Raw genomic sequence first — 13,228 nt, 5'->3', positions numbered from 1 at the left:
GGAAGGAAAGCAGATGCTTTCACTAATACGATTAACTCACTTAATTTGATCGATGACTAGTCGTGGCAATGAAACCATTTGTTGGCTTAGTGGGTCCTGACCCAGGTTCAAAGTTAAGTTTGCCAAACAAATCCCTACACTGTTGGCCCTTTTGGCATCAATCTGCGGAGCATGGACTGAAGTCTCACCTGAAGCAGTATGGGGGGATGGCAGAACCAAGTTTCCACACCCAAAGATGGTTATGATATCACTTTATGCCCTAACCCTGCCTTCACGTAGATTGATAAGCCCTTAAGGCTTATCGATATAACTTTCTCTTACCAGCCTCTAGACCTTTGTGAAGGTCTACGACTGTCTTTTGTGGACCTTAAACAAGTGAATCAACTACTTACGTGCTTTTGATATTTCTTCTATATCGATGATATTAAAGAAACTGTTGGGATCACGATTGTCGTTACACCAAAACCCGCAGGTGTTAGTAAACGAACGCATCGCCAGAGTTAACGAATCCTCAAGAGGTGGTTAGTCCATGTCACAAAACACACAGGGAGTGTTGGATTATCCAATGCCCAACAATCTCCCCCCTAGCATGAGCCGGGTTTGATTCGAGCTCGAGACCTTTGGCTCTGATACCACTTGTTGGGATCACGATTGTCATTACACCAAAACCCGCAGGTGTTAGTAAACGGACGGATCACTAGAGTTAACAGATCCTCAAGACGTGGTTAGTCCATGTCACGAAACACACAGGGAGTGTTGGATTATCCAATGCCCAACAGAAGCAATAAAGTGCGAAGTAAAGAAGGAGATTATTTTGGAATTTCAAGATTTATTTCCACTTTTCTCATAAATGTCGGCTTTTCTACCTTGAATTTGTATTTAATAAGAGTGTCCTGTAAAACATATTTCAAACGCAAAATTGACAGGGTCCCCTAAGGTCAATTTTGGGGCAAAAGCCAAAGTTTTTGTGATGTAAAGTGTAAAGTCCCCGCAAGTTATGGTCACGAAGTGTGTAGATGTAAAGTGTCATAAAGGGTTTTTACCCTTCATTTATGTAAATTGTGTTGGATTTAGAAGATATACCCATGGTCTGTGGACCATGGGATTGTATAAAAAGGGAAGTCTTAGAAGAGTATAAGGCAGTAGTTTTTAGTGAAGAATGAATGTAATGGGTCAGTAGAAGTGATGAGTGAAGAGTCTTAGAGTAGAATTGAGGCTCTGCAGCTGTGTGCACAGAGGCCTAGATTAGAGTCTGCAGCTGAGTGTGCAAACCCCTGCAGCTGAGTGCGCAGGTTAGTTTTGAGTCTGTAAGAAAATTTGAAGTATCAATAAAGAGACTGTTCTGGAAATATCTATGTTTTATCCAATTACTTATGTTATGAATGAATGCGTTTATGTTATGATGAATAATGTGTTTATGATTTAATGTTGTGTTGATGAGAGAATCTATATGTTTCACATTGTTGTACGAACGCAACTCATAATATCTATTTACGCGAAGAGTATCTTAATGCATGTTAAAATTATTAGACACTTAAGCTGATCTGGGTAAATACAGAAGTAGAAGCAATCTCAGAAGTGCATAAGTAGTTGATTCGCCTGTTTAAGGTCCGCGAAAGACAGTTGTAGACCTTCGCGAAGGTCTAGTGGCTGGTAAGATAAATACATATCGATAAGCCTTAAGGGCTTATCGATCTATGCGAAGGCGGGGTTAGGGCATAAAAAAACATCATAACCATCTCTGGGTGCAGAAACTTGGTTCCATCATCCACCCACACTGCTTCAAGCAAGACTTCAGTCCGTGCTCCGCAGATTAATACCAAAAGGGCCAGTAGTGTAGGGATTTGTTTGGCAAACTTCACTCTGAAACTGGGTAAGGACCCACTAAGCCAACAGATGGTTCTGTTGCCACGACTAGTCATCAATCAGCTTAAGTGAGTTAATCATATCAGTGCAAGTATCTTCTTTCTTTCCTCTGCTAGTCATTTATGCTTTGTACTTTCAAAATATCCTCTCAATCAATAATGTTTTAAATTCCATTTAAGTGTAGATTTATCGATACACTAAATAACCACCATCTATTACTATTTTGCATTTGAAATATGTTTTATAGGACACTCTTATTAAATAGCAATTCAAGGTACCAAAGCTGACATTTATGAGAAAAGTGGAAATAAATCTCGAAATTCCAAAATCATCTCCTTCTTTACTTCGCACTTTATTGTTTCTTTAATATCATCGATATACGTACCCTAAGTGTCAGGAGTTTACAAACTAAATTAAATGTGAATTCTTTGTGATAATGATAGTTAGCATACAAGATATCAATAATAACTTTAAGTTGAAAGGCGTGCAAGGAAAATCGCAAATAAATATTGTGTGAAAACATGGGAGATTATCTCTATTACGAATCAAGTTGATAGTTCAGTGGGTACCCACTATTATGTCGATGTTAGTTGGCTCTATTTTATAGAAATATTTTTTTGTACATGGCAACACTTCCCATTCCTAACTACTTGATGATTCATTGATTTGCCAAAATAATGTCGAAACGTCTTATCATTGGGTTAATGTCATTATGCTGAAGGCAGAAATGTGGAGAACTCACTCCACACAATGAACTATTCTTCCACTATACACAATGCTAATTTGTAATTTTTTTCTTCTTTCATTTGTGTTGTACTTCTTCCACACGTATTACAATGAAAGCTTTGTCTGAATCTCCTTAACGATGTTGACTAAAACATTATAGCTTAAATACCAACTACATCACAATTGGATAAACAAGTTCACAGACATGTATTAAAAAAGATCTATAGTTTATATTCCACATTGATATTTACACATATTTGTTTTATAATTTTTCTCAGGATGCTCTAAAATATATTTTTCAAGCAATACAAAATATATTTCCCCATAGTGTCAATGTGTGGAACAAGCTTTCATTGTGCTTCTTCTGCACATCCACATCTCTGCACCTCGCATAATCAAAGCTTCTTTTATATATCACAGGAAATTTTATAGCTTAAAGACCATCTACAGAGAAATTAGATAAACAAAATCATACACATCTATTGAAAAATATCTGTAGTTTATATTCCACGTTGATATTTACGCATATGTGTTTTATAACTTTTCTCAAGACTCTATAAAATATATTTTGCAAGCAATACAAAATATATTTCCTTGAAGTATGGAGGTGTGGAACAAGATTTTATTATGTTTCTTCTACACATTCGCATCTTCGCACCTCACATAATGAAATCTTCTTCTGTATCTCATAGTGAAATTGATGTATTAATTTTATGGGGACTTAAATTTGTGGGCACAAGCTTTAACAATTTCAACAATCAAAGGTAGAAATGAAGCTCAAGAAATCAATAAGAATTACAATTGGAGCCTTTGGCATCGACCAATACTTGGTGCAGATAAGTTTAATTGAGTTAAATTCATTGTGCATATATGTGTGTGGGCAGAGCTATGAAGAAATCTTTCATTATACTTCTTTCATAATATTAAATCTTCTACTGTCGTAAATGATGATAATTTGTAATTTTGTATCTCATTGTTCATATTGTCGAGTTAATTTGTACGTTGGTGCAATAATTTTCATGTAGTTTGTCTCACACTAAATACATCTCACTATACTTGGAATCCATAGATTGGAAATTCATTTAATCCTAGACCAATTTGGATTTCTACAAATATTACTCACAAGTCAATGTCATAATTGCTTTACATTGACCTAGAATCATTTCCGCAAGCCACATCTCTGCATTTGACGCAATGAAATTCATATTAAGAGGGTGGATTAAATGGAATCAAAGTAAACACTTAGCAATATTATATATGAGCTTCTTATGCACTTCACACAACAAAATCTTTATCTGCACAATGAAATCTTCTTCGCAATTCCATACCCCACATAATGATCATTACACAATTCATAAAAATAAATGCTATTAAGCACTTGAAAAACATCCTGGTTGTTGTTTGATTAAGCCTTCATTAATTTTAAATATAGTGCCAATTGCAAGAAGATTGATTATGTTAATGGGACATTTCTCATATGTCAAATCCCATGGAAATTAAAACTTTGGGGACATGCACAAAAAAATAGATAAAGATCATACTTAGATTGGATTTCGATGCATATAGGTAGTCTGAAAAAAAACGTACGAAAAGAAAAATGTGTGCAGATATGAAGTATTAAGTATGTATAGTCATGTGACAAGCTAAATTTTGTGCAAAAACAAACAATATGGCATAATAATGTGGGGTCATTTAATAGGGCAAGGCGTAAATGAGAATATTCGAATAGGTGCTTTCTCTAGCTATTAATGAAGAAGTGAACTTCTTGACAAGATTTGATCTTTTTTTTTCACAATATCGGTTGCTGGTTTATATTCAAAAGAAAAAAGGAGGGAGACGGATCTCCATTTTTACAGAATGATGTTGGAAAATGATGATCCAACAGTAGATGCAGTTGTTAATTGAGTCAGCATTACAACTCGTTTCCGGCGCTGTGAAGAAGCGAAGTGTTGTATAAACTCTGACAAACTGTAGTAAAATATAACAGGTTTTGCAATTCATTTTTAATTTTTGCAAATGTGTCGAGTTTGCCGCCCACTGAGGTTACGATCTTCTCGCAAGCCACCATGTACTAGATCGCCCATAGCTGCAGCAGCATGACGGCAGTGCCTTATGAGATCGAACGGTGCTTCCCAATCAACAACATCTGCACTGTATCCTCCTTTCCGAGGATTAATGATCATTGACTACTTGTCGCACCAGACTCTAGCTGCTGAATCCAGAACTAATAAGCAAACAGTGCAGATATCTTTGATTTTCAGAGGTTTATGCTGGAAAGCGCTTGAGCGGGTTATGCCACTTGTGCAGGCAAATCCACTTGTACAGGCAAATTGGACTAGACGAGGGCACATCAGAAACCCCTGTGAAGCGGATTCGGAGGAATACAAGATTGCCAGAGGACTGAACTTGGGAGAGGGACACTCTGTCTGGGGGAGCTGTAAAGCTGTTTTCGTAAAGCCATGCCCATTCTGTGCCTGAGACCGATAGACAGGGGATAGAAAAATGTCAGCAAGAGTAGGAAAACAGTTGATTGATCGAGAAATGTTGGAACCGCTGAGATCGCAGAGATTTGAGGGATTTGGAAGGGCGGAACAGAGAGAGTTCAAGTTTGGAGTTGAATAGGTTACATCTGTGGTGGCCATTGCCATAGGGTAGGAGGCAGAGAGTTGGTTCTTCACAGAGAGGCAGGGCAGAGAGCTTCGTAAGCTACGAACAGTGACCTGTTGAGGATTGGATCTACAAATGGGATAGAGCCTGATCATGGCAAGAAAAAGTAATGATCAGTGCCATTGCACCGAAGGTTGCCAACAGGGTGTATGCAGGCTTTGTTTGCCAGTTTATCTGCGTTTTTGTTAAGAGATCTAAGGACATGGTAATAGAGATTTCCTTTCATTTGCTGATCCAGAATGTGGCATCGCTCGATGATTTGTTGCAGACTCAAGTTTTGGGCTTTTCTGTTGCTTATCATCAGACCAATGATAATGGCAGAGTCTCCAATAATAGTAGCCTTGGATATACCAAGTTTCTGAAGCTGGAGCAGACCTTGAAGGAGGGCAAAAGCTTCAGCCCTGTTGTTTGAAGCATGGCCCAAACCCCATTCATATTCAATTAACACATCTCCATTACCGTTGCATATAAGACCTACAGCCCCAGCCATTCCTAGTTGGATTCGGAGGCTCCATCGAAAAAAATATAATGAGTATTGTTGTTCCTGAGCCACCGAGCAAATTCTTCATCTTTCATCCTTATTTTCCAGCTGCATCTGAGCCTGTCTCTGCTATTGCGATCATGTCTTTTTTGTTCTATTCTGCTTTTGTCCAGAATATGCCCTATGTAATTCCTTTCTTCGACTGTCAGTTCCAACACCTTCAGATTCCCATGACATTTTGTGGATAGTGTTTCCAGGTTGAGATTCCAAGCTTTGTTATAGAGCTTTCTGACATTGGTTGTTGTGCCTTTGAAGATCATTCTGTTTCTTGCTAGCCAGATGTTCCAGAGAAGTGTACAGGGCAAGGCATTCCAGACCCTGCGAGCTGTATTGTTTGCTTTTCTTCCCCACGGGTAGCTCTTTTTCCATATGTGTAGCACTTCAAATATACTAGTGCCAGGCACCCAGGGGGGTTGTGACTCCGAAATGCTTCTTTCCAGCAGGCTGAGGCAAAGGAACAATCTATAAACAGATTTCGGATTGTCTCTTCTTCGTTTTGGCAGTTTGGAAAGCGTGATGGCCCAATTATTCCTCGCTTTCTGAGGTTCTCAGCAGTGAGGACTTTCCCTCTTAAGAGGATCCATAAGAAGAATTTGATTTTTGGAAGGGTTTCTGCCTTCTAAACAAGTCTCTAATGTGCCCAGATTGCCATGGGATGCTCATTGGTGCAAATCTGATGATAAGCTGCCTTAATAGAGTAGATAGTGCCTGAAGGGTCCCATTGGAATTCATCAGCAAGGTAACGTTTGGTGGGCGCTATACCATGAAGATAAGTTTTCAAGTTGTTGAGACTAATTTCTACATCTGTTGGTATATGAGGGAAACTCCAACCTTTCTAGGTTTGGGAGAGGGTTTCCCATTGAGAGATCTGAGCCAGAGTTTGAATACCTACACTACTGAAAAGAGCTAGAACCTGCTGAGTACCAGGCCGCTGGCTTATGGGCTGTTGCCCCATTATTTTGTCTTCTCCAATTCTTATATAGCTGCCTCCTTTGGGTACTTTGGAAGTGTTTTGATCAAGAAAAGGAATAGATTTTTTACACATCCTCCAGATTTTAGAACATGCTTTGTTGGGAAGCTCATGATCCAAAAGCTGGTGCCTTGGGTGGCTGAGATATTTTTTTTCGAGTACATTTTTCCACCAAGCATTCCTTCCAGTTATAAGTCTCCAAACCAGCTTGCCAGCAAAGGTGAGGTTTAGGAATTTAGATGATCTGATTCCCAGCCCTCCATTCTCACATGGCTGAGTGACCTGCTTCCAGCTAACCAAGTTGTATTTTTTTTTCATTTCTCCCTCCTTGCCAAAGAAAGTGACGAAGGAGAGCATCCATTTTAAGATGGAAGTTAGCGGGGGCTTGTATAAGTGTAAAGCAATATAAGGGCAGGGAGGAGAGGCCTGCTTTCAGAAGAGTTATGCGCCCCGTAGGGTTAAGCCAAGAGGTGCCCCAATGCTGAATCTTCCTTTTCATTTTGTCAATAATAATTTCCCAAGTTGTAGCTTTAAAGTTGCTAGCACTTACAGGCATGCCCAAATAGGTAAATTGCTCCCAGTTCAGCTTACAAGGAACCCCAAGAGTACGAGAAATCCTATGGAGAACATGTGCCGAGGTGTTCCACCCATATATACAGCTCTTAAGATAATTTATCAGACCTCTAGAATAGCTCATGTATTTGTCTAGGAGGGTTTTAAAACGACGGGCTATGATGTTTGAAGCTCCCCCCATTAAAAGAGTATCATCGGCAAACTGAGAGTGATTAATGTTTTTGACTCCATTGTCAAATTTGATCCCGGTGATGAGGCCCATGCGACGATTGTAATCCAGAACTCTACTAAAAGATTCAGCCATTAATATAAAGAGATAGGGTGAGAGAGGGCAGCCTTGTCTAAGGCCTCGAGAGGATTGGAAGGGAGGTCCAGGTCTGCCATTTAGAAGAGGGGATATCCAAGGTCCTGTAATGCAGGATTTGATAAGGCTAATAAAGGATGTGGCAAAACCCATTTTTTCAAGCACAGCAAACAGGAATGAATGTCTGACACGGTCAAAGGCATTGGCTAAGTCTAACTTTAAGATGAAGCCTTTCTCATTTCAGATTTGACTGGAGTGTATGGCCTCTTGGACAAGAAGGATGGAGTCTGAAATTTGCCTATTGGCCAAAAAAACCCCTTGATTTTCAGATATGAGAGTGGGGAGGATAGGCTTTAGATGAGTAGCCAAGATTTTTGTCAAAATTTTATATGATGAGTTGCACAAGGATATTGGGCAGAAGCGAGAGAAAGTCAAAGGTCGATTTTCTTTAGGGATAAGGGCAAGGTTGGTGGCCTTAGTGAATCCTCCAATTTTGCATTTACGTTGGACCCATCTTAGCATTTTGACAAGGTCTTTTTTATTACTCCCCAGTATGATCTATAGAAACAGATAGGAAAGCCATCTGGGCCTGGGTCTTTATTTGGCTGGAGAGCCCAGATGGCATCATGTATTTCTTCTTCATTGATCTCCTTAATCAGGTCTGCATTAATATCCTCGCTGACTCCTTTGGGCGTATGCTATAGAAAATCTGAATAATCTTATGTTTCATTTATCTCAGTTAGAAGAGTGTTGTAATAGGCTGAGGCAGTTTGCTTGATAGCTTCTTCAGTTTTTTGAGGGCAGCCTTCCTCATCGTTGATCATGGTGACATTATTTCTGACTTTCCGGACAGTTGCTTGCTTATGGAAGAAAGTTGTATTTTTGTCTCCTTCATGAAGCCAAAGCTATCTTGACTTAATTCTCCATTTCTGCTCTTTGTCTCTATTAACCCGGTACAGCTAATAATATATATCACTTTCTAATGCTTTATCCTCTTGGGTTAGCCCATTTTCCTCAATTTTTCTGTGGGTTTCTTTTAATTTATTTTTCAGCTCATCTTTGACATTTTCTGGTTCTTTGTAATGTTGTTTCACCCATTCCTTCAGGGCGAGTTTTGTATTCTTCAGCTTGCATTCCCAAATGAATCCCAGAGATCCTTCTATATGATGGTGCCAAGATGTTTGGACAATCTGATCCACAATAGGATTGCTACGCCAAAGAGAATTATATTTGAAAGGAAACGGCCCCAATGGACAGTATGCTTCAAGAACAATGTTAATGGGATAGTGATCGAATGCTGAATAAGGCAGAATATCAGCGTGAGCAGTGGAAAAATCAGAGAGGAAATAAGTATTTACCAAAATTCTGTCAAGGCGCTCCAAAATGTTATCTCTGCCCAGCCTGCGGTTGTTCCAAGTGAACCTCCGATTTTTTGGGATGATGTCTACTAAATCGCACTCTTGCATGATGTTTTCTAGCTTTGCTCTATAAGGATCATGAGTAAAAATGCCTCCTCTTTTTTCATTGGAGTGTAATATAAGATTTAGATCTCCCCCTAAGATGATATTCCTATTATCTTCAGTTTGGATGTCTTCCTCAAGTGTGGCCCAGCACTGATCTTTATCTCTGAAATGGTTCGGAGAATAAATGTTGTAGAGAACTATTTGCTTATCCTCTTCTTGTTTTTCAAGTGTGACTTTGATCCAATATGGAGTGATAGTTTTGGATGTGCATTTCCAAGTATTTTTGTTCCACATCGTGGTGATACCGCCAGAAGATCCTCTTGCTTCACATATTTGTCCCTCATAATGCCTGAGCTGTTCTATAATTCTTGTCATCTCTTGCAATCTTTGTTTTGTTTCCTAAATCATTACTATTCCTGGCTTCTCATGAGCTGTGAGATCTTTCAGGGCAGCAATTTTTTAGGGGTGCCCTAGTCCCCTACAGTTCCATGATATGACTTTAATCATTGAGTATTTGGGTTTCGGAGGGATGCTCGTCCCCCTTGCTCCTTCTGTGTTGTTTCATTGCTATTTTGCCCCAATATATAAGTTTCTATGGGATTTTGAGTTCCCATGGTGATGTCTTTTTGAGCATTTTCATTCCTTTGTTGTTTACTTGATTTCCTACAAGGTCCTTTTTTTTGAGATTCTTGATTGATTCCATGCTCTTTCAAGGAGCTTCTAGTAGATCGGGGTGGGGGTGGGGCAAGGGAATGGGAGGGGGAGGATTGAGAAAGAGAAAGGAGGATTGGGGGGTCATTTTCAAGGGGGATCAGGGGGTCATTATCAAGGAGAGAGAGGGCACCAAAGGGATTTGAAGAGATCAAGGGGGAAGCAGAGGATGGCCCCGAGGAGGGGAAAATGGGTGGACCAAGAGGAGAGGAGGGGGAAGGGACAGCTGAGGAGGAGGCTTTGGGCAGAGCTGAAGGGGGATTAGGCTTGAGAGGGGCAGTTTTGGGAAGATCTTCAGAGTTTGCTTTCAAGCCAGAGGCAGTCTTCTTTTTCTTTACAGTTTCCCATTGTTCTTCTAATTGATCAGGTTCAACATTAACAATTTTAGGAAAGCGATTGGCGAAATGGCCGTATTCGTGGCATACCTTGCATTTGAAAGGAATTTGTTCGTAGTCCAGTTGTTGAATATGCATCCAATCGTCCACTTTTAGTTTGATTGCTTCTGGAAGACCCTTGCTGAGATCAACTTCAATGCATATCCGCGCACATGCCTACATATTTTCCTTGGGCTCATACCGATCAATGTATTTTCCAACAGCATTGCCGATGGCTCGGACCGAGTCATCTCCCCAGCAGTGGAGCGGGAGGTGCGGAAGACGAACCCAGACCAGTACAGCATTAGGGACATCCAGCTCAGGATCAAAATTTGGAGTCCATTTGTTCAGGTACAGACCGCGAGAGTCCATGAAGTACGGCCCATTTCTGAAGATTAGGTCCTTGTCCGCTCTAGATTCAAAGTGGAAAGTATTATAACCTTTTCCACAGAAACGAATGGAGATTTTGCCATTAACTTTGTCGGCCCAGTTTCTTTCGATCCATCGCTGAACAGTTTTCGGGGAAGGCCATAGGCCAGTGAACTGTCTGATGAGCCCCCGCTCTGCTAATGAGAGAGCAGCCATTCGAGGAATCGAAGGAGGAAGGACAACCTCTTGCAACCCATCCAGTTTCTTGACAAACTTGGATAGCACAGGGCGAGTTCTCTGTGGCTGAAGAGATTTGACTAAGGCAGAGAACGTGTTAGCGCTTGGAATTCACCTAGGCTGAGATAGACAAACTCTCAAGGCTACATCAAACCATTTCACCTCGTAGCTAGCCCTACGAGGTATGAGAAGGCTCTCTCGGGTCAGATTCGGTAGATCTTTCAATATGATAAGCTGACCAATTAGGACTAAAGATTTTAGGCTAGTAAATTGATAAGGGGGGTTGATTTAAAGATTTTTGGGGTTTTTGGTGGCAATTGGAGGGAGTGCAATTCAGGGTGCGGGGATTGGGCTCAGTTTTTGCAGGGGATCTTTGGGGCAAGGTAGGAGTGAGTGCTGATGCCTTAATCTGAGATGGATGATCAGGAATGATAGAGGAGGAGCTAAAGAGGGCAAACAACAACTTTGAATCCTCTTTAGACAGTGGAAAACATAGATATTGAACAAAATTAAAAGCTGAGCATGGCATGCATGAATTCAAACTTTATCACTTCATCTGTTCAATTAGCAGCAAAGAAAGAGATGGAACACATAAACACACTTACAATAACATGTAGAGAACACACCATCAACACAACAATCCACAAGAATCCACAATGATGTCTGCAAAACCCTGGCCTTCCTTTTCCTTAAATTGCAGAGATAGATGTACAATATACAATAAAGCTTTCTCCCACAAGAGTCCAACCTCTCCAACCATGAAAATGATTGAGAAAATACATAATATAGGCAAACCAACCTCTTTCCCCACCTCTAGGGGTCGAGCTCAGCTTCCTAGGAGCAGTTTGAACTAATTCTAAACTAAGCACTAGATAATAGGCAGTCAAAACAACTTGCCTCTAAAACTTAGGTAACCCATCCATGCATTTAATATTCACTATTTACATCAAGGAAACTTCTAGAAGTGTTAAAGGAGAGTAAATGTATCCATGTGCCATGAAAATTACCCAACAATCCATCATTTACATGCATTAAGAGTCAACCAAAGTAAAAACAGTGTTTTGCAGGCCGAAATAGTCAAAATGGTGAAATTTCCCTGAGTGGTCGCGCCCCTCCCTTGGAGTGGTCGCGCACATTGGCAGCTGTGTTTGAGGGCCTTCCTGGTGTCCAAATCAAGTGAAAGATAGCTTGTTGGAAAGGTCTATGAGTCTACTTTCCAACCCCACTGGAATTTCTGAATTGGGAGTTGATTTGACCCCTCAAAAGTCATTTCTCCCAAGGCAACTTTCTGCAACTCAAAAAGTGGGCAGAAAGTCAAAATTTGCATGTATTTTGAGCTTTTGGAGGCCCAAATCTCCATAAAAACTTGACCCCATGCATAGGCAAGTGTATTTTTGCATGAAAATTCCAAAAATGCAAAGTTTTTCTCATTCTGAGCTGTCCCCCCGAGTGGTCGCGCGCGGGGTGAGACCACTCCAACGGCCAAAACCTGTAAATTTGCACAAAAAATTCACAAATGACAAAATTTTCTCCAAATTTCTTGAAATTTGGGCTGGGAGTCCCCAATCAAGTACCATGCTCAGTCAAAGAGGCTTTGGCCAAAATTTGGAGTGGATCGGGCGTTTTCCTTCGTTTTTGTGCTTTGGCCAACCGTCCTTGGAGCACCTTCGTTCTCGCCGGTATTTTTGACATTTCTCTCAAACCATGACACCTGTGTAAAAAGTGAAAGAGGTTTTTCTTCCTTGTCATGTTTTGGACAAAAACCTCTCTCAGTTTTGCAAAATTCATCTTTGATTGCTCAGAAACAGCTTTTGAGTGAAACTTGTCCCGATGTGTGAAACAAGGGATTTTGTCGAAATGGAGCGAAATGAAGGGGATAGAGGGCTTCTAGATTCTTGGGGAAATTTTTGGGAGTGGGGAGGGATGTTAGGAAGCAGGGGAAAGTGGAATCTCAGAGATTGAGTGAGGGGAAGGGGACCAAAAGGGCGAAACACAGGCCCAACCTAGAAAATTGCCAGGTTGTAGCTAGAAACTAGGGTTTGTGCAAAAATGAGGAATTTGGGGGATCTGAGTGTCGTGAAGTGTTTGATAAGGTACATTAAGGATAGGGGAAGGTGTATGAACATCAGGAAACAATTTTTGCCGATGATTTGTCCGCCCAAGAGAAACTGCCTTCAAAACCCTAAGAGAGGGAAATGACCTTGCCTGGGCGCAACTGAAGCATGAACAAGGTATCAAATGACCCATTAGACACTGACATGATAATGACAACCCTATGAATGATGATAGACTCAGCTGGATAGTGACATAGACTGACATTTGGGCAAACCCTAGACCTAATGCCTAGTGACCAAATTTTGCTTGAAAAACTCACTGAAATGACAAAATTTGACCTTGACACTTCAAAATCACTTTGTAAGAGCACAT

General features: G+C 40.4%; 1 protein-coding gene across 1 annotated transcript; it reads right to left on the bottom strand.

Annotated features, from left to right (window-relative positions):
- Positions 1 to 8,606: 8,606 nt before the first annotated feature.
- LOC149200355 (uncharacterized) lies at positions 8,607 to 9,485 on the bottom strand. The gene has a single exon (XM_089400921.1). It carries the CDS (start codon positions 9,483 to 9,485, stop codon positions 8,607 to 8,609), a length of 879 nt encoding a protein of 292 aa, XP_089257047.1.
- Positions 9,486 to 13,228: the final 3,743 nt, after the last annotated feature.

The sequence above is a fragment of the Pinus tabuliformis genome, chromosome 2_1 (genome assembly GCF_031772625.1).
Source record: "Pinus tabuliformis cultivar Carrire ecotype Pingquan chromosome 2_1, CPIR1, whole genome shotgun sequence".
Taxonomy (NCBI): domain Eukaryota; kingdom Viridiplantae; phylum Streptophyta; class Pinopsida; order Pinales; family Pinaceae; genus Pinus; species Pinus tabuliformis.
The sequence above is the reverse complement of the archived record's forward strand: the minus strand, read 5'-3'. Positions and strand labels throughout refer to the sequence as shown.

Excerpts from the sequence above, each read along its gene's own strand:
- LOC149200355 (XM_089400921.1), bottom strand. The coding sequence starts at position 9,485 with ATGACAAGAATTATAGAACAGCTCAGGCATTATGAGGGACAAATATGT.